The 22,058-nt window shown below is 40.0% G+C and overlaps 2 protein-coding genes across 4 annotated transcripts in view; one reads left to right on the top strand and one right to left on the bottom strand.

The window, feature by feature from the left end:
• LOC130162720 (hyaluronan-binding protein 2-like) overlaps positions 1–2,040 on the top strand; it is a 13,149-nt gene extending 11,109 nt beyond the window's left edge. The window contains exons 11-13 of the mRNA XM_056366507.1: positions 288–425; positions 593–735; positions 1,282–2,040. Coding sequence (XP_056222482.1) covers positions 288–425; positions 593–735; positions 1,282–1,437 — 437 coding nt within the window. The 3' untranslated portion in view covers positions 1,438–2,040. The remainder of the gene's footprint in view (positions 1–287; positions 426–592; positions 736–1,281) is intronic.
• On the bottom strand, positions 1,522–22,056 carry nrap (nebulin-related anchoring protein). Of its 3 annotated transcripts, XM_056366506.1 has the most exons (43): positions 21,851–22,056; positions 20,821–20,915; positions 20,570–20,657; positions 18,830–18,934; positions 18,193–18,303; positions 17,835–17,942; positions 17,596–17,700; positions 17,372–17,479; positions 17,164–17,271; positions 16,698–16,805; positions 16,187–16,303; positions 15,309–15,413; positions 15,078–15,185; positions 14,602–14,706; positions 14,348–14,446; positions 14,087–14,191; positions 13,819–13,926; positions 13,565–13,672; positions 13,262–13,459; positions 13,047–13,151; positions 12,855–12,953; positions 12,663–12,767; positions 11,394–11,501; positions 11,125–11,282; positions 10,415–10,568; positions 10,187–10,291; positions 8,538–8,636; positions 8,158–8,262; positions 7,928–8,035; positions 7,537–7,650; positions 7,236–7,433; positions 6,759–6,863; positions 6,404–6,502; positions 6,150–6,254; positions 5,902–6,009; positions 5,336–5,647; positions 5,146–5,250; positions 4,383–4,481; positions 4,151–4,255; positions 3,920–4,027; positions 3,173–3,484; positions 2,771–2,926; positions 1,522–2,667 (listed from the first exon to the last, which is right to left on the bottom strand). In XM_056366506.1, the coding sequence occupies exons 1-43, from the start codon at positions 21,914–21,916 to the stop codon at positions 2,380–2,382; spliced, it is 5,415 nt and encodes a 1,804-aa protein (XP_056222481.1). In that variant the 5' UTR covers positions 21,917–22,056; the 3' UTR covers positions 1,522–2,379. The 3 variants fall into 3 exon arrangements, with proteins under 3 accessions (XP_056222481.1, XP_056222479.1, XP_056222480.1); XM_056366504.1 differs by lacking the exon at positions 18,830–18,934; XM_056366505.1 differs by lacking the exon at positions 18,830–18,934 and having other exon boundaries at positions 18,193–18,288.
• Positions 22,057–22,058: the final 2 nt, after the last annotated feature.

Here is a 22,058-nt window from a genome sequence, read left to right as displayed (position 1 = left end):
AATTATTGTCTCAGTTGTCTATCATATGATAACTGATAATACAATGTACAGTATACACAATATGTAGTGTAACTTAGATTACTTCAATCCAAACCTTCAAGTCATTCATTGATTAGTTTTTATTGTTTTTATCTTATTTCACCCAGATTGTAACACTATATAATTTTAAAATGTTTTATAAAACATTGGGGTTTTATGCTTTGAGACCTGTTTCATGAAAAGTAATTTGATTACTTTAGAAATCAATGATTCATGCCACTCACTGTTTGTGTCAACTTCCGGTGTAGCTCTGCTTAAACTCAAAGTGACGGACAGTCCTTACTGTGCCAACGAAACTCGCTTTGTGAAGACAGTGTGTCTACCAGACCAACCCTTCCCAGCTGGAAAGCTGTGTGTTATCTCGGGATGGGGGGCAACTGAAAAAAGTAATGAACTATTTATTAAAAATCCTTTTTTTTCTTAATGCATTTCTTCAGAAAAAAAAAAAAATGTATTGATTTAATGCTCCTACTATCTCTGACAAACCTGAATTATTTACATTCCTTAGCCAATTTAATACTTATTCAAATTTGCTTGGACCTCCACTTTTCAGAGCCGTACAGCAGCCAGCTGTTGAATGCTCGTGTGTTGCTGATATCTGAAGAGCGATGCAAAGCTCCTCACGTCTATGGAAACCTACTGGACAACAGCATGCTCTGTGCAGGAACTATGAATGGGGGCATCGACTCCTGTCAGGTATGTATGTAATTGCATTATGTGTGGCATCTTAATGAAAATTGCTCAAATTTTTTTTTTCCCTAACTGTTTTCAAGGCTATTAAAGGTCCCATATTTTACACTTTTTTTATTTGAAGTTTTGATATCCATAAGAAATATATATTTGTGTTTTTAAGCACCAAAAACCATATTAATAATATAGCAGATTTCAGGTAAACTCTCAGAGAAACCACATCCTGCAAGGTTGGATGGTGGGTGGCATTGTTGAGAATGGTGACTGCTTTTTTGTGACATCACAAAGTTACAGAAGTCCTGACGGCTCATTTTATTTCTGAATACAGGCTGTGTGCATTTCTCTGTGGACTTATCGCTTTGATACTTAAACAGTAATAATATAGCACCTAGACCTGCTTTATAATCAAAACAGACACACTATACACATTATATAATATGGGACCTTTAAGTTCAAACCATCAGGCATCAGGCCTGTGCTGATATATTAGTCCTGTAGCAGTGACCTTCCCCACAGGAAATATTATAATCTTAACTCTCCATAATTCTGCAGGGTGACTCAGGTGGCCCGTTGGTGTGTGAGCAAAACGGCACACACTACATCACTGGTGTGGTGAGCTGGGGTCATGGCTGTGGTGTGAAGAACAAGCCTGGTGTCTACGCCAACGTCCAAACATTCCTCAACTGGATCAAGAGCAAGATCAACTGAACATTAGTCGACTGATCTGCATTACTGATACACTGGCCTGAGAAATCCTTCTGACTTTGGAAAGACAAAGAGATGACAGCTTAGTTTGCCTTGAAAAAAAGTCAAACTGTTTATTTTTTTTTATCAGCGATAAAACCAAGCATTTACTCTGAGTCCAGCTTTGAGTTAAAAGAGGCACTGTTACAAACTCACAAAGCTGAACCTGCCAGACAAAATGTAGATCACACATCATTTCAGTGGGCCTGTACTTAATTCTCACTGAGCCTAGCTCAAAGTGAACCACATTATCAGACCTCGTACGAAAATGTTTTTGCATGGCTGCGACAAGGTTTTGTCGGCACCTCCATGTGTTCTTCTCTAAAGATAAAAAAGAAAATTATGAAAAAATATTCTGAAGTGCTGGCCATATATATGCTCCGTATCTTCTGAACAGACCAATATACAAAAGTAATTGCAAACTTTCCTTCCAGCATTTCATCCAGTATCTAAAACAATCTGAATTAATTCTTGATGTTTTTGCTTGAAATTAACATTTTCATGATCTCCTGGGCTGTATAACCCAGCCTGAAGCTTTGATAAACAGTAAAAAACACTTGCATTGAATCTGAAAATAGTTTTTTTTTTCTGAATTCCCTTTTGTTCACCACATACTTCGACAATCCTTTCAACAAACATGACAATTCCTGTTCCAATTCCACATGCTTAACCACCTTCGTAATCGTTAAAACAATTATTTTACAGTTCATTCTTGCACCTACAGTAGCTCTGTTTGACATTGGTGTGGCATCTTATGTAACTAGACTACAACAGTCAATTTCATCAAAACAGATGCCAAAAACACCGCCTGGAAAGTAAACCCCTCAGTAAAAGTTCACCTCACCTTCCGAGAGTGGCCATCTTTAACAATCTCTAAACACTATCATCTATAAAACCTCCTCTGATCTATGCGTCTTCTATCGCAGCAGCTTTACTAGACATAGACGTCCTGACTGTGTTCTGGAGGGCAGCCGACGAGGAGGACGAGCTGGTGCTGGACTTCTTCTCCATGGATCTGAATGAGGTTGTGGTGCTGCTGGTTGACTTTTTCTGTACGGTCTGAATGGTCTTCTTCCTCTTGACGTGAAGGACCTCCATGGCGTCCATGTTGACACCTTGTTGAATTTCCTCGCTCGTCTCCGCCTGCTCTGACATCTGCTGCTGCTGCTGCTCCATCTGCTGCTGGTGATACACCTGAAACAAGGACAAAATGATCATTTAAAATTGATCATTTATTCCATATAGAAAAAGTCGATCTACAGGAAATTACTAGAATTCATCTTCCCAGTTCTCTCACCATCATCATGTGCTGGTACTTTGCGATAGCCTCGTCAGTGCTAACTCCCTCGGCCAGTCCCAGCTCTGCAGCCCGGCGGGCAAGCTCGGCCTTGTGGGAGCCGGGAGGGGTCCAGCCCACTCCCCTGATCCAGTTCAGGTCTGATTTGTAGTTCACCTACAACAAAATGCAGCGGCAATTGGAGTGGGACATCGACATCGTACCAATTAAATCTGTAGAAGTGGGCCTGAAGGACAAATACTAAATATTTAATCTCTCTTTAGCTCTGTTTTTGGCCTCCAACACCTCAGTGAACGCCAGTGTCAGTGTGTAAGTGGAATAATGATGCTAAATGTAGCAAAGACACTTGAAAAAAAAAAAAAAAACCTTTCACCAATATCTGCTACTTGCACCATGACGTACATCACTCTGCAGCTTGTAGGCCTGCTTGGCATGCTTGACATTGAGCTGCTCGGGGTCGCAGGTGTAGTCGTGGAGCTTGTGGCGGTAGGAGAGGTCACTGGCCTGCGCCTGACTCTTCTTGGCCTGCAGAAACTCAGGCTGGTCAGCATGGATCTTGTACTGGCCGCGCTCCTCCTTGGACTGACGTTTATACTCCAGGTTGCTCTGGAGCTTGCTGGCTGCCAGAGAGTGCACCATCTTAGGGTCGTCCTCCACACAGCGCAGCCCCACCTGTTGGCCCTTCTCTTTCAGATGGGACTCCTTGTAACGGAACTGTTGAAGGGAGAAATAGAGGGTTTTTTTTAAGTTGTTGTGATTTAGATTTAGGGGCTTAAACTTAGAACTGCATGTATCTTTTTCAGAATGCCTTTGTAAGATTAGTGAAATACTTTGTTATTTATGCCACTTTCAGAATACATGAGCAAAACTTTCCAATTGTAAATAATAAAAGTAGTAAATAAGTAAGTAAATAATAGTTGTAAATTAAATTTTAGTTGCAATAAAAAGAATGGGCAGTAAACATAAAATCTTAAAGAAGACAAATTTTTTCCGTAAATAAATTAAGCATTAGGTAGGAGTTGTTCAAGATTAACAGGCCAAGTAAAAAACAAAAGGTGCATACAAACTAAACTAAACTAAATCCTAATTTGTGTTTAATTTCTCAGGAAAGGCTGAAGGGACTTAAATCTTGTGACAAACTGAACTCACGTCACTGGCGATTTCTCTGGAGGTCTTGGCAGTTTGGAAAGGAATGGCGTCGAGCCTCAGGTCATAGCCTGATGTCTTTACCTGCTCCCCAGACGCCTTGTAAACTTTCTTCATAGGAAAAGAATGTTGAAGGCAAGAAATGTCACAAAGAGATATTGACATCTTTCCACGGTGATTTTAAGTAGTTTGTGTGTATTTGTGATGGTGAGAAGTATCTGAAGAGCGGCTTACATCACTAATCTGCTGGGCATTCATCTTGGCTCGAACAAAGTCCGGATCATCTGAGTGTAAGGTGTACTTATGCATGTCATCATTCTTTCCAGATTTGTACAGCCTCTGCAGTGGACAGAAGACAAATACATGATATCAAACAGGATATCAACAGGTTCTTACAGATACAATAACAAAAGTTCCTTAAAGTAGCATGAATGATTTCTAAAGCATATTAATTTTGTCACCCTACCTCACTGCACTGTTGATAGCTCGTCTTGGCATGGACAATATCAGGAGAGTCAGCCACTGAGGTGAACTTCAGATGGCCAGGCAGCTGACGGTACTTCTTCTGCACGAAGGAAGACCACATAAACTTTAACAGCGGGAAATAAAAATGGCTGAGACTTGCGGTAAAGTCATATTGAAAGTGGGATGTCCTCCAGGCTTAATTAAATGAACTTCCAGCTGTCAGTCACTGCATTAGAATTTACAGTAAAATTGACTCCCAAAAGTCAAATATCTCACCTGTCATAAAAATGTTTTATTAATGTCACATTGACTTTAAAAAGAGGACAATTTATAATCAACAAAAATAACAACGACTGTGACTTCATATACGATCAGGAATGTAGCTACCGGCATCTATGGTTTTATTTTATTGTATTTAATCATTTTCCAACAGGGAGCTTCATTAAAAACTTACATGTGATGGGTATTTTATGGACTGATTCCAGTATTTACAGATGTAACAACAACATCAACAACTTCCAGGCCAACGCAATAATAAATAAATAAATATTTCAGTAAGAAGGCATTGAAATAGCATTTATACCTTCATGTAAAGGAGTCAAATTTAGCCAAAGTAGAACTGAACACTTGAAGATTGAATAAATCAAATATCAAAAATCCAGATGATTAAAAAAATATATTTTTAGGTATTTTTACTTTTTGGTCCTATTATGACATAGACATGTATTTTAACCACTTAATACCATTTTTTCACATAAACTCACATCACTGATAAGTTCTCCAGCCTTTTTGGCCGACTCCAGCTGAGGTGCACCCACTCCGTCCCAGGCCACTCCCTTCATGAAACTGAGGTCTGACTTGTAGAGTTTCTAGACATAAGGCAATAACATTTGTACACAGAGTTTGCCTTATCAGTACGATCTCTCATCCTTTCTCTGTATCTCGTTCCCTCACCTCACTCTGCAGGTCGTAAGCCTTTTTGGCCCACTTGACTTTCATGTCATCAGGAAGCACTGTGTACTCATGCAGCCTCTTCCTGTAGTCCTGATCGCTGGCCAGGGCCTGGGCGTTCTTAGCCGTCACCAGATTAATCATGTCTGGGGTGAGGTGGTACTGACCGCTGGCTGTCAGTGCGTCCTTGCGGTATTCCTGGTCGCTGGCCAGCCGGCCCGCCTGCAGGCAGTGCAGGAGACGTGGGTCTTCCAAGACGCTCTTGACACCAATGTGTTTCCCCTTTTCCAGCAGGTGGTTGTGTTTGTACTGGTACTGCAGAGAGACGGAGGTTACAGCTGGAGTTAGTTTCAGTTTTAGACCGATAACAAAACACCATACAAGAGGAACACGCAAAAAGTAACATCTATAGGTTCTGATGCAGTCTACTTTGTTGTTGTGTTTTATTATACTCTTGTTCTTATGGTATTCTTATATTAATATATGCATTTGGTATTTTCATGTGGCCTCCCTTCAGGTGGATATTTTCAATGAATATTCATCTATATTTTGTGTTTTTTGTCTCTTACATCACTGGCGATGCCTGTGGAGCTCTTGGCAGCCTGGAAGGGGATGTCCTGCATGGTGAGTTTGTAGCCCTGAGCCCTCAGGGTGTGCCAGGACTCTCTGTACTTGATCTGCAGCAGAGAGACAAAGAGCAAATGGTCATTAACCTTAAAAAAAAAACAAAAAAAAAACGCACACATAGAGACAGTAGAATGAGTCATGGATGTTTACAGATGTTGTGCAGTGCTGAGGTCACAGGAACTAAGAGTACCTCGCTAAAGTTGGCTGCATTGATCTTTGCTTGTGTAATCTCTGGTCTCTCAGTTGTTATAGTGTAGTTGTGTTGGTCATTCACCCCCTTCTCTTTGTACAAACGCTGGGAGTGAGAGAGATAGAGGACATTTCATCATCATCATCATCATCATCATCATCATCATTAACTAAGAAAATCAAAAACAACAAAATAGAAAAACCTGGAGGAGGCTTATGAGAACAGAACTAAGAACAATAAGCTTATTGTCTCACTTCATTTGTGATCTGTCCACTGAGTTTGGCGTGGACGATATCTGGAGAGTCAGCGACAGAGGTGTGCTTGAAGTTGTACGGCTGCTGGCGGTAATTTTTCTGTTACAGAAGAACCATCACAAGTTAGCCCCTGTTATGTTTTTGTAGGTCAAAGTATAAATGAAATCATCGCTTTGTATTCTGAATAATGAAGTCATCATTCAAAGTGAGTATCAACACACAACTATATACTGTAGATTGGACTTTTTAAGATCTGGACCTGCATGTAGGCATGGGAAGCATATAGTGCTGTATGTGCACAAAAAAATGATAAAAGAGGAACAAAAAAACCCCAAAAACAACAAGGACATCTCACATCACTGATGAGGTCTGTGGCCCTCTTGGAGCCTTCAATCTGCAGAGCCCCAGTGGCGATCCAGGCGGCACCACGCAGGTAGTTCAGGTCAGAGCGATACACATTCTGTGACAAACACGTACATCAAAAATACATATTTTTAATGACACAAAACATTATTAAAATCTTACTTTCAAAAATCAAAGTGGCATACTTCCTATGATAAATTACTGATGATGCAACATTTAATTGCTGTAGTGAAAATCACATTTATTTCACGTTGTGATGGCTGAGTAGCCCTTGAGACTTTATATATAATTAAGATGGCACTGCTTTATAAGTGCTGATTAAATCACTTGTGTAGTATTATAAACTAACCGTTGGTTCCCTTAATCAATTTTTTAAAGATATTTTAGCCTAAAAATCCGCAGTGTTTTCTTTTCACATTTCACAATTACAACAGAAGCTGTGCCTGCAGCAGTGCACTGTCCCTCTCACCTCGCTCTGGAGGGCGTACGCTCTCTTGGCCGCCTGCACCTTCATGTCATCGGGCAGGGAGGTGTACTGATGCAGGGTGAGTCTGTAGTCCTGCTCGCTGACCAGCGACTGGGCCTTTTTAGCATGGGCGACCTCCATCATGTCCATGGACAGGTGGACCTTTGAGAGCTCCTTCGCTGAATCCTGCTTGTACTTAATCTGGAGAGAGACAAACGGATAAAAGAAAGTCTTGTATGTTTGTATGTTTTTGAACACGTTTTTTCTGCTAAATTAGAGTGAAAAAACCCCAAAAAACACTCACGTCGCTCTGTAGCTTGCTGGCGTGGACCGAGTGAGCAATGTTCAAATCATCCTGTAGTCCCTTAAGTCCGATCATCTTCCCTTTAGTCTTCTCAAACTCCTCTTTGTACTTTTGCTGAAATTGCAAATCATTGACATCAGCTGAGTAAAAATTAGATGTTTAAAGTTTGTGTAAAATTGTCTGAGATCTTGTCAGTGTGTTGAACAGTCAATTCACCATTAAACAAAACAAGTGATCTGCTACAAATTTTACAAAAATAATCACAGCTGTTGCAGATCAAGATTTTTTAAGCCATGGTGAAAATGACAAACATTAAAAAATATTTATTAATGCAATAAATAAATATTGCATGAATAAATATTTATCCAATATTAATTTGTCGTAATCTCACATCGCTGAGGATCTCTGCAGATGCTTTGGCAGACTGGAAAGGAATGGCATCCAGACGCAGCTTGTAACCACCATCACGTATCTTGGTCCAGGATTCCTTGTAATGGCTCTGAAAATACAACACAGCAGATGCACAAACTCAGTTCCCCCTGGTTACACCTCACAAACGCAGCTTTCATTGTCTGTTTGATAGATGTTTATGTGTGAGTTCTTAAAAACTCAGTTCTTTACCTCACTGATGTTCATAGCATTGAGCTTGGCCTGCACCATCTCCGGCAGCTCTCCACTGAGCGTGTAGTTGTGCTTCAAGTTTTCACCCTTCTCCCTGTACAACCTCTGTGAAGGAGAAAGCGCGCAGCATCACTGACTCAGTTTACCTCAGATATTTGATCACACTCAGGTGCTGCATGACATTATAAGCTTCCTCTTTCTGTTTACACACTTCATATTTACAGTATTTTTAATGGTCAGCTGTGGTTAAGACAAGCTTCGGTTCAACCAAAAAAGTATAAAGAAGTAAAATGGTGAAAACCAGTGAAACAAATGCGTATTTCAAATGCGTCTTCTCCATTAAATAAAGGACAAAGAGCACAAACGGCAACTCAACTTACATCAATGGCCAGTTTGTTGCTGAGTTTGGCTTGGACCATCTCCGGAGTGTTTTCAACACTGGTAAACCTCAGAGCGCTCACATCCTGGCGGTACTTTTTCTACAGATTCAACAACAAAATTCCGCATAAAGTACCAGAGTGACGAGTATCAAGACACAGCCATGAAAAACCAGGTGCACATGCATTTGATGAGCAGTAGAGGGCACAACAGTATGACAAACATTCCTACTAAAAAATATATGCCATGTGTCAAAATAAAAAACTATTTTGCTTTATTTTCTTGATAGATAGATACACACATAACTACATATACATATAGATACAAATATAGATTATAAAAACCTGTTCTGGAGGGACTCAAGGCTCTGTTCTATTTGTGTTCTGTCATTTCATGGTCTAATGTTGGTAACCATGACTGGAATGACTGTTAAAATAAGTGGCTGCTTATATAGAGGTTATGAATAGAGTCTGGTGTTGCCAGTCTGTCACAGATATGTCACAGAAATATCTTTATACACCATTTACAGGCATTTACAAAAAAGTGTTTATAAAACAATCAATGGATAAGAAGGTTGTTTCATTTTAAAATATTTAAACTAAATGATTGCTATGCCAAATGGTATTGTGATAAAGTAGGAGCAGGTTGAAAGGACAGGACAATGTTTCACTAAAGAGGTAAAATTATTTTAACAATCATGATTCATCAGTTATCCCTGATCAGGATATTTCAAACTGTTTGAGTTCTTCAGTTTTCTCTACTAAATCAGTTAAATATGAAGGTAAATCAAATGACCAAAGTTCATAATTAGAAACGATTTCAGAGTCAGGAAGTTTCTGTAACACAGCCCCCTGAGCCCCGTGTGGACATTGCGCACTAAGAAGATCTGGGGGCCGAGAAGCTTTTAGGAAACTGACACTCGACATTAATGGAGAACACGAACAGCTTTCTGTTTGAAGGTCTGGACGGCACAAATCACATACATCGATGCATCATGTATTTCCTCATCTACCTGTCTAAAAAACTATAACGCAATATATCAATGTAAGCAGTGTGGACCCATGAACCAAATCAATTTAGTAAAGATAAAGAAACCAGGAAAAACAAGCGTAAAACTGATTTCGCCTAATTGGCGAAGTGGAATCTTTGTGATACCTAATAGCTTCAGTAACTGTAATCAGCCTGGTCTCTTGTTATAGCTGGGGTGCAGTCCACGTACTTAACCCAGTTTCAAGAGAACAGGAATGATCCTGCGGCCGCAGCTCTTTAAATACAGTCTGACCTAAGCCGTAAACCTAGATATGAGCCTTCCAGTCATATGTTAAACAGTCATGCTTATCACTTTCTCATGCTCTCTGTGCCAATTTACCTACATAGTTCTCATAGCTATTAATAATAATCATACACTGCAGGATAAGTGGTTTAAATTACATTTGACTCTCTCTCTCTGTAATTACCATTAATGAGGGAAATGTTAATGAAGGTCAAGGACTGAAACACTTTTTTTTGGTCTGTTGCTGTGGGATAGTATTTAACCATATACTGTAAGTGGTGACATTTATCTTTTATTTAATATTACCAAGAATCATCACACCCCTTAACTTGCAGCTGATTTCAGCAATGCATTCTGGGTCACAGAATCAGAAGTTACCTCGCTGACGAGTTCTCCGGCTTTCTTGGCCTGCTGGACGTCCAGAGATTTTGAGGCCTCCCAGCCGACGCCCTTCATCCAGTTCAGATCTGACCTGTACTGTTTCTGAAGACACACATTCAGACACACGTTTCAATTTCAAAGGCCAAATTCTACAGTCTTGTAGTTAACAAGGCAGCTTCTCATAAAAAACAAGTTGTTATTTGAACGTCAGACGATGAGACTTACATCGCTCTGTAGTCCATAGGCCTTCTTAGCCCAGGCAACATTCATGTCAGTTGGCAGCGTGGTGTACTCATGGAGGAAAGTCCTGTAGTTGGTCTCGGTTGCCAGGTCTTGAGCCTTCTTGGCATGGCTGATGTTCATCATGTCCAGAGAAACACTGGGGACAAGATTAATTTCATTAAGTAAACGGAGGAGTTTTGTTCCAAAATGACAGAAGATTTAAGGGAAGTTTTGCTGGTAATAAACTGAATCAGAGTTCTTTGATTACTGGGGTAATTCCCCCTCACTACAGCACTTCATCTTGATTTGGACTTTATCAGAGTGATGACATGTGTGATCTTTGTAGCTTCAGCAAAGGATTCGTTTTATTTGTAAAAAGATAGCTATGATTTTCATTCATGTTGAATGTTGAAGTAAAACCATTTGCCTCTTTTAGACAACACACACAGCCTCCCCCCTCTGAGGAAAACATTTCTTTCACCAGAGGTCAGACAATGAAGCCTTAATGATCTCTCTAATTAGCAATCCATTCAACTAAGTGGATTTTATGTAAAAACCTGCTTTAAATCAGAGTTCACTGATCGAGCGCGCTGCTATTTATCTTACAGTCAAGTACCCTTAACTTTATTTACCTGGTGTGTCAGATGTGAAACTATTCCTGATCAGATGCATATGGGTGTGAGAGATGCACATTAGAGTTGTCTGTAAGTCACCTGTATTTGGTCTTTGTGTCCTCGTAGTTCTTCTTGTAGTGGCGGTCACTCTGTAGTTTGGTGGCCAGAGCAGAGTGGGCCATCTGAGAGTCGTCGCTGACTGACTTAATACCGATCACCTTGCCTTTGTTTTTCTCATACTTCTCCTTGTATTTCACCTGCAGGCAGACGAGATATCAAAGTTTCAAAGTGGAATTTAAAATACACGATTGCAATTTTTTCTCCTCAGGCTAATATTAAAGATACAGACTGTTTTTAGAATAACTCACATCACTGGCCAGGTCCCTCTTAGCTTTGGCGGTGAGTATAGCGAGAGAGTCCAAACTCAGCTCAAAGCCCTTCTCCCTCTGCTTCTCCCAGTTGCTCCTGTACACTTTCTAGAAAAAAAAAATGAACATCAGTCACCTAACATGTACAGTATGCAAACAGAAAGGTCGGAAAACATTACAGAAATACTTTTTTATCTGTTGTGTGCTTTTTGCTTCAAAAAATTATGAGGAAAAATGCAAGATGCAGAAATAAAATGAAGACAAAATGGGTAATACACATTAAGCCTGATGTGTGATGATCTGATGAGTTTTTAGTCTTCTTCTTCTCTCATAGTAATCTTTGTTTCCATTCATTTTAAGCTAAAGACTTTTAAGTCATCAGAAACCCAATGAGCACCTCAAATAAATATATCATACAATTTAACTAAAATGGATGTGTTTAAAGTAAAAGGTTTTCCAGATATTTTACCACCAAGTGCACAGATAAACTACATGCAAAGTACTCGTCTGAAAACAGAATGCAAAGATGCACAATAGCTCTTTACTGTACCTGTAAATGAACTGATTTTCTTTATGTTTTGGCCACATGCAAGGCAGATTGGCCATGAAAGACCAAACACTGTGTGTGGATCTAATGCCAGTTAAACATCTCAACAGCTAAACTGCATTATGTCAGTCAGGATTTGATTGATTTTCAGTACTAATGTAATTGTGCTAATGTCCAAATAATGGACTAAGTCCTCGGTTAATCAACTTTATTTTTTGCCTCATGGGAAAAGTAAATAATTAAGAATCCTTAGTTTAAGATTTGAATCAAGTGATTCATCCTTCTGAGGGCAGCAGCCTGATGAACCAGTAGTCAGGTCACAAAATCCGAAATGTATGATACTCTACTGTGTGAGTACATCGCCATGGAAACCTCTCACTCAGTATTAATTGTTGACCTTCTGCAATCGAAGTGAAGGGGCATGACTCCAAGAAACAAGGTTGCTACTGTACTGTGAGTTCATTATATTACCAACGTAGGCTGTAAATGGAAGGGAGCATCGCAGTCATTAAAGTGCAACTGATCAAAAACCCTGACAACATTCTCTTAATAACAAAATCTAATTTTTACAACAGTAACTCAATCTCATAGTTCAACAGATAAGCAACTCACAAATGTATTTACTAAAGTTCATTTTGCTGTAATCACAAAAGATATGATACACGATGAAGCTCTTGTATACGCCAGTGTAACGCACACACAGTAACATTCACTGAACTTACCCCGCTGAGAAGCTCAGCATTAGCCTTGGCTTGTCTGAAGAGAGGCTCGTCCTTTGTCATGGTGTACTGGTGTATGATCTGCTCTGTGTTTGCCTTGTACACCAGCTGAAAGTCAGAAGCAGACAGACATATATTGTGAGAGCGCACCGTAATTAGACGTACAAGATTACAGCTTTGAAGTGAAGACCTTACGTCGCTCTGCAGCTCCTGGCTCTTCTTGGCGTGTTTGATGGAGAGATCATCCGCCACCTGGGTGAACTTGATGCTGTCTGCCTTCTGACGGTATTTGGTCTGAAAGGGGGAGAGAGGGCAGATACAGCAGATAAACAGTGTGCCTAATACAACTAACTAAAATATGCACACACAAATCATAATCATACTGACATCACTAAGCAGATCTCCAGCTTTCTTGGCCTGGGTTATGTTCAGACATCCTTCAGCCTCCCAGCCCACTCCTTTCATCCAGTTCAGGTCTGAACGATACTGGTTCTGTGGAGCAAAGGACAAAAAATTAATCATTAACCTGGTAAAAATTCACTTGTATAGCATTAAACATATAAATGACAGCCTAGGGTTCATTCCTTTCTCCTGTCCCGTACCTCGCTTTGAAGGGAATACGCCTTTTTGGCCTGCTGGACCTTGATGTCATCCGGCATGACGGTGTACTCGTGGAGCTTCGTGCGATATTCCAGGTCACTGGCGAGGGCTTGAGCCTTTTTGGCGTGGCTCAGGTTGACCATGTCCATAGGGAGGGTGAACTGAGCCTGGCTCTCCTTGGAGCCCTTCTTGTATTCAATCTGAAGAGGCGACAATAAATATAAGTACATAGAAAGTGGCATGTGAATGTCTCGTTTGTGTCAGATAATTCTTAATGCCTGTAATCACTGATCAAAACAACTTACATCGCTGTTCATCTTGGCCACTTGAAGAGAGTGCAGAGTCTTGGAGTCGCTCATGTTGACCCCCACTGCCTTTTCCTTGTTCTTCATGTAGATCTCTTTGTATTTAATCTGAAACACATGCCCATCTGACTTAATTTCATTTTGCCACAAATTTCATTTGCCAAGTATTACACCCACTTTTTTTGCTCAGCCATTAGCTCTGTCCCCCTCCGATTATATCTCCTTGCAGTGGAGAAGAATGTGTGTTCACTTACATCACTGGCGAGGTCTCGAGAAGCTTTGGCTGCTTTGATACTCAGGTCGTCCATGCCGATGTCGCAGGCTTTAGACTTGGATTTTTCCCACTCCTCTTTATATTTAATCTGGAAAGATGAATATGGATTGTCAAATCATGACTTGATGAATGAGAAGTGATTTCCTGTGATCATGTGAATTAATTTCGACGTGTGTATGAATCCTAAAAGCGTGAACGCAGCACGCTCGTGCATGCATATATGAGAAAGTGCCTGTGTGTTAACTTACATCGCTGCACAAAGCAGCGTTGGCTTTGGCCTTTTGGATTTGGGGCAGATCCTGGGACAGTGTGTACTGGTGCTTCGTCTTTTCATAGCCTGCTTTGTAATTCAGCTAAAGGACACACGAATTACAAATTCAAATACCAGGGTCAGCTCAGTGCGCGTAAGTACAGTGTGCAGCTGGAAAGTGCTCAGAGAAGTTGGTGTTAGTCAAAGTGCTCAATATCAATCATTGGTAGCTTATGTTGTCATTATGCTGTTTACTTACATTGCTGACAAGCTGAGCGTTTTTCTTTGCTAGAATAATCTCAGGCGTGTCTGTCACTGGACTGTACTTGACCTGGTCAATATGTTGCCTGTAGTTCTTCTGCAATCACATAGGAAATATTTTTGATAAACAAGAAATCAATCATAAAAGACATCCCTCTACTTGAGAAATATATTAATATGTATTTGCATATGGCCTATACATTGATTTCAACTGTTAAAAATTACACTTTGATTTAATTTGAGAGAACTCACGTCTTTGAGTGGGTCCAGTTTCCTTTGGCTTTGGTAACCTGGTGTGAGGGTGGCTGGGTAGTTGTATTCACCCTGCTCCTGCTCACAGCCTTGTTTGTAAGAAATCTGAAATGTACAAGAGGACTATCTCAGCAAAATCATTGGCACAGCAACAAGCTCAACTTATATAGGTTTTACAAATCAGTTCTTATCAACCATATGTACGTATATGTATGTTAAAGTACACATTTATGCATATGATGAATGTAATATTTGTAATTCATCATTTGATTAGTCATTCAATATGACAAGAAAAATTCCCTTTTTTTTGCCAATGACAGAGAATACCAGGTCTAGAATAACTGTTAGGAATTAAACATTCAAAATGTCAAGGCAGCCATTTAATATGAAACCGTATTAAAGCTGAGACAATATGTGGAGTTCACAAATATATTTTTTTATATATTATGGCTAGTGAATAAAAAAACAAGACTTACATCACTCGCCAGCTTCCTGGCTTTCATGGCATGCATGGTCTTCTTATCAATTCCTGAGTCTTCATAGTGGCCCCTCATATTGCTGGTGTACTTCTCTTTGTACTTGTTCTTTTAAAGGTATAGAAAGATGAAGAAAAAATGAGTATACAGAACCCTCCAGTGTAGGTTTTGCCGAAAAGAAACATGGTGTTTTCTCTCTGCAAAAATGTAAAAAAAAAGTGTCATACTTACATCACTGGTGAACTTTGCAACTTTAGCAGCATTTTGAAACTGTGGTGTCTCACAGAAATTGATGCTGTGGCCTTTGGTGTTCTCCAAGTCCTTCTTATACTCCACCTGTTGGAGAATAATTAAATCAAAGCGGCTGTTTTGTAAAATCTTTCAGCCCTTATGTTTTTGTTGAACAGTCACAGCTCTGCGGTGCCAGCCATTCCAGTTCATGTTATGTGCTATATATACAGTAAAGTGCCTGCAACTAATCAGTCACCTCAATGAGTGACACTCCATCATAACTCAAGAGTCACTGAGACAAACAAGAGTTAAACAATGGCAGTGTGACACCATTTAATTTTTTTCCCGGCCAAACATTCAAGAAAAATTAAGATATTTTTCTTATTAAATCAAAAACTGTTGCGGTCGGATAATATCTCAGTATGGTTTTAGACACTGATAACATGTATATGTCATATTCCCTAGGCTCAGAATAGTTGCTCAAGACTGAAGCACTGTGTTCGTATGTGAGGTAACAGTAGTTTGACAGGACGTCCTGTGGCCTTGGAGGTAAGCTGTAACCCCATCGGACAGGCATGTCAGAGATGCCAAAAATGTAGGTTGAGTGGCTTCATGTCGGCTGGACACTGACACAGTATGCCCAGTATTTCCAGCTCTTGAAAACACACACACACACACACACACACACACACACACACTTACACTGAGCAGCAGGATTTCTATTTGGAAAATGCTTTGTCATAAACTTTAGCATAGATTTAATGATACTGATAAAACCAGCATCTTGGAGAAAAGCTAGAAATAAGACTAAAAGGCAGATGTGCTGAATGAAGATCTGGTCTTTGTCTTGAGAGCCCGACAATCACTGACAAACTCACCTCACTGACAAGCTTGTTGATCTTGCGGGCATTCTTCAGAGCCAGGTTGTCCTCGGATGTCAAGCTGTGGAAATGCGAGGTGCCCTTCATCTTGCTTAAGTCCTTTCTGTATTTCAGCTGCAAAAGGGATGAAAGATGACTTACAGTAGAAGGACAACATGTTGTGTTACTGTAGGATCAGGAGATTAGCAGTACACACATATACACACAAACACACAGGGTCTAATTCAGTCAGGGTGAAGAGCTTAAAGAATGACGACATGGGGAGGCCCTCTCATTGTGGTTCCTCATCTATTCTGCCCAGTGATGACAAAGCCATATGATGGATGAAGCTGAAGCTCTTACACTCTACTATTGTTTTCACAGCATTTGCAACCTGTTCACATGGTTGCACCAGTGATCCAGGCTCCATTTTTAACTGCACACACCAACCTTTGAACTTCTGCATGTTTGACTCAACAACTATTTACATCTTGTTAAGGATGTAGTTTATGTTTGCGTTGATACTCACATTACTTGCATTTTCCTGGGCCTTTTTTGCCAGATAATAACCAGGAGTGATCATTGCAGGGAAGCTTCCTTTGCCTCGTTGCTGCTCATACTCCTCAGTATATGCAATCTGCAATCAGAAGAATTGTTCGTCAGACATTGTAAACCATTTTCCTTATAGCACTTAACACTGAGGTGCAAATGCAACATTCTGAGGGTTGAGTCCCAGAAAATCTCAAAAATAAAGATGTGTCCAGGTGATGTATTGTTCTAAAGAGCACACATTAAGTATTTGAATCAGTCTGTCTGTTGCATCCTCTTCTCTCTCTCTCTCTCTCTCTCTCTCTCTCTCTCTCTCTCTCTCTCTCTCTCTCTCTCTCTCTCTCTCTCTCTCTACAGTAGATTCTCTGTAATTCTCTGTCTTCTATTGAATAAAGGCAAAGCAGCATTCCATGATGAAGTGTCCTTTGTAAGAGTAACTTCCTCACCTGGCTGAAGTTCTCTGCATTTTCTCTGGCGTGAACTGCTTCAGCTACTGCAGCCTCGGTGCTGGCTTTACCCTTCATCTCCTGTTCATACATCTGACGATACTTTATCTGGTCGGATATAAAAAACGTTATCCTCTGTAAAACAAGGATCAGGGCTCTATAACAGTGTTTGAATACATACAGTATGCGTTTTTATTTCGCTACTTACATCACTGGCCTGCTCACTGGCTTTCTTTGACATCTTGTATCCAGGTGTAAGATGTGCAGGGAAACTGCCTTTGCCTCTCTGCTGCTCATACTCTTCTGTATATGCATACTGGAGGAAGAAAGCAATGATTCAGGCACACAAGAATGTCTGCTTTTTAAGTTGACTGAGTTAACAGAAAAAGGCAGTGTTTTATCCGATCTAATGTAAAATTAAATAAAGCTTACATCGCTGACAATTTGTCCTTGTTTCTTGGCCAGAATCACCTCTGGGGGGTCAACAAATGTGGTGTACTTGGAAACTCTCTCCTCATGTCCCTTTTTATATTCCAGCTGCAGAGGAAGAAAATGAAGAACTTGATGTGGCTCATTGGTCACAACAACCATCGACAAAACTGTTTATATGAATTACATATGACAACTTTGATAGTTTTTTTTTTTTTTTGATTGCAAAAAAATTCACTTACATTACTGGCCAAGGTGTTGGCGTTCTTAGCAGCCTGGTAACCTGGTGTGATCATGGCAGGGAAGCTGCCTTTTCCTTTGGACTGCTCATACTCCTCTGTGTACTTCACCTGTCACCAAACAAAATCAGTCAAGACATTCGACCTGTACTGAGAGTTTATAGTTTTAGCGTTGACCCAGTCTTCGCCACAAAAAAAGTACATTCGTATTAAATTGTGTTTGTCATACTAATTTAGAGCGTTAAATGTGAATCAAATAAAAACAGAATTGCCTCTTTAATTAGAAAATAGATGACAATAACCGTGTATTATAAAGTTTATACCTGAAAAATTTTGTTGAGGGAACAAAAAGTGTACTCACATCACTGACGGCCCTCTGTGCCTGAGACATTGTTACTATCTCCTGGCTGGTCACCATGCCTGAATACCATGTCTGCTGCTGCTGTGAGAACTCAGACTGAGAATGAAAGGCCTGTTTGGACATTGAAAACAAAGCTGATAATTTTCATACATTCACTGTACCTTTTCATTCCTTAAATGAATTAAATCAGCCACCCAACCCTGTCTACTTCTTCTCTGGTTTACTTAGCCTCTATCAAGTGATGGTAACAACAGCAAATAAACCTTTGTCTGCACAGCAGAGTTGTGGAGTTGTTTACCAAATAGAAGAGAGAGGAGAGGAGGTTTTATGCATTAAAATCTATTGTACAGCCTATTAAAAGGCTTTACTATACCACTGTTCTCCACGATCACTGAAATCATACACTTCCAACATTTCCAAATCAAATTAAATCAAATATTACTTTTGATTATTTGTTGTAATATCTCGGAACACTGCACACATTTATTTCTAAAGATCAAGGGTTGTTTGCTTTATATATTTAAGATATGTAAAACAAACGGATGAACTACTTTTTATTATTTGAGTAAAGATCAAGATTTGGGCTTGAACTCTTTTTGACTGGGGGTAAAGGCCAGCTGCTCTGCCGGGAGCTCACCTGGCTGGCCATCTGTTTGGCTAGGAGAGCCTTCTCCAGCTCCATGGACCTCATGTCATAATGGAAGGTGGACATAAAGCGCTCGCCATCTTCGCGATACTTCAGCTACAAGTGCACATAGACGACAAGCATTAAGCCAAGGCCAGCACACAGTTGCACATGCGCGCACTAGACATGTGTTTGCAGCATCTACGTGCATGTTTTAATGCACAGAATCAACAAAAAGTAATAATCAAAACCTGACAGCCCTGACTGATATTACCCTGACTTCAGAGCCACAGCACTAAACATCACTCTATTCTTATGTAGTCAGGTTGAACCCGGACAACCTGCAACTCCCATGCTTAATAATGAAGGGATAATATTAGCGTGCTGTTATTAATAACTAAGATGTTCCAATCGAGATGAAGCTGGACCTGCCAGGAAGGATCCAGAATGGAGCACTGAGTGATGGATCTCTGAGCTGTTTGCTAATCATCCTTAAGCCGTTGAAGCGTTCGAAACTAATATTAGAACAGCTGTATTGCAGGGGATACGAGACAGCAGTGATGAGTGACTTCTCTGGAGCATCATCGCTAAAGGGCGAACAATAAACTCATTCTTGTATCAGAGCATAAACTATGTTAAATTTTTCCACCAGAGCCAAATTTTAAGAACTCAGCGAAAACAAGTCAATCTCATTAAAAAGAAAAAATAATGAAAATTGAAAATAATAAAAACAAAAGCACTGCCTGTTAACTAGAGCGTTTTTTTCAGCATGGTCTGAGGTCAGCCCTCAGATCAAATATCAACAAGTTAAATCCTATGTCTCTCTAGTGGCATATAACAGTAGCTGATGAGCTCGCTAGCCTACTGCTAATATAAGCCTAGGAGCACTGCATGAACTCGTAGACACAGGCGACAGACTCAGACAGACAGGAACAGGTGGCAGGGCAGAGGAGAGGAAGGGATGTGAGGCTGTTTTTCATGACCTATAATTTTAGCCCCCTGAAGCATAAAGTGGGCTCAGCAGAGGGGTTGTCTCGCCTCTGTCACAGTCACAGAAATAACCCGAGCCGCGCTCTCCATTCCACACCACTGCCGTCACCACGGACCCAGAGCAGCAGTCCACCTCTCTCTCTCTCTCTCTCTCTCGCTCTCTCTCTTTGCCAACTCGTAAAGTGGGAATGAGATCTTTTTGATCTGACAGAACGGGATACATGTGCTTAGGATCGGCTCTTGAGCTTTCTGACTATATGTATGTTTACAAGTCAATAGAGCTGAGTCCTCTGTGATGTCACCAGTGGCTTTGTGTGATACTGAGTGAGACACTGAAAAGAAGAATTGGCTGTTTTTCAACTACATTTTGGGATTTTAAAACAACATATCCATCAAAAAATCTTATTATTCTATTATGAATTTTATTATTATTATTATTATTATTTATTTTTATTTTTTTATTATTAATAACACTGATTTACTATGAACAAATGAGGGTCTATTTAAATGAATTTGTAATGCATGTATCAATCCCTTTTTTTAAAACATCAATGATGATCTAAACCAACACAATGACCACTCTGAATAGCAATCCCCACAGCAAATCCAGTCATGACCAACCACTGATGAATGATCATTTCTCACGTGGCATAGACAGTGACTTATGTCAGCCTGTCAGTAATACACCTTGAGTTAGACCAAGGCCAAAATACTTCATCTCATGTTGCTGCTGCTGTGTTTTTGCGTGTGACATCATCATACCTCACTGCTCGCCTTGGTTTGCTTCTTCGCATTGATGTTGATGGGCGTCTCATAGACACTTGTGAATGTGTTGTTCCTCGGATTGTGTCTGACGGAGTATAGAAATGGTCATCAATAAGTGCCATTGTAAAAAAGGAAGGGATCTATTTTCACACCAAAATGGAACTTAAAGGTTGATGTTTGATCAGATTTTGGGACTATGCTCAAATCAAAACTTAAATCATCAGGTGTTACTGGTGCCTCATACTTACACGGAGCAGTATGGCCTCTTCTTGTGGCTGACAAAGTTGTTGGCGGTGAGAACCATCTTACAGACATCGCAGTGAAAACACGCTTTGTGCCAGTTCTGACAGATGAAAAGACAAATCACATTATTCTAAGCATCCAAGCTCTTATCTCAAACTTAGGAAACGTGACCTCAATGTTGCTTATCATGCTGGGAACATAAAATGAAAAAAAAAACAATTTTTTGCACAGGTTATTTTACACAGATTAATGAGATAGCTTTAATTGAACTAGGCCCAAAATAACGACAGCAGTCACAGTGTGTTCTTCCAACTGGACTCGCTGACTCATTCTCAGATGTAGCTTTTATCTGGCTGTTAAACTGTATACCTCTTCATTTCTGTCTAACAAGTTTTTTTTTGTTTTCTTTAAAAAGACATCGCATCACAGACACCAATCAGTGCAAAAATACAAGGATGCTTTTCATGCTGAAGCAGTTACAATATTGCAAGTGGTAAAACATGTTACATCAATAATCTGTCTGTGAGAAGGAATCGCTTCGTGTTTTGGATCAAACATATGCTCAGACCCATATAGCACATTAAAAACTGTATATTAAGTGGGATGTAATTTTAGCCTTTATAACCTTTTTTGTGTATTTTTCAAGAACAGTTGCTGTATTCCATTATTGACACCTTTTTGCACACTGACACGTGCTGTATTTGACACAGAAATAGATAAATTGCTGTGTTTTTCAGTGGTAAATAATCGGGTTGGATTATTATTACAAAATATCTCCAAATGCCTCCAACCACCTAATTTTATGTGTTTTGTAAGAGGTGTATTTTTTTACATATTACATATAAAAACTAGTGCCACCATTCTCTTGTTTGGTCTCTGTTTGTACCATACTCTTACATGTGTACTGACTTTCCTGTTACTTTTACTTTAAAGTTCCTTTTGCTTTTGCTGAAAGTATTTCAGAATAGATATTTAAGACTAAATTTGTCACTCAAACATCTCTAGAAACTTGTTCTCACGATCTTTCGGTTTTACCTGGTCAATGCAGTTGATCTTCTCAGCGGGGTAGACCACAAACCCACACCTGGCACAGGACTGCATGGTGACTGCTTGTCCTTTTCCCAAAAAACCTTAAGAAAAATGAAACTTGAATGAAATACTGGCCAAGAACCAGCGTCAGGTCAGGCAGGCAGGCAGGCAGGAGTTTAGTGGAGGAACTGGCAGTGACTCCCGGACAGTGGTG

The sequence above is a fragment of the Seriola aureovittata genome, chromosome 21 (genome assembly GCF_021018895.1).
Source record: "Seriola aureovittata isolate HTS-2021-v1 ecotype China chromosome 21, ASM2101889v1, whole genome shotgun sequence".
NCBI classification, from domain to species: domain Eukaryota; kingdom Metazoa; phylum Chordata; class Actinopteri; order Carangiformes; family Carangidae; genus Seriola; species Seriola aureovittata.
This window is presented reverse-complemented; position numbering and strand designations above follow the sequence as displayed.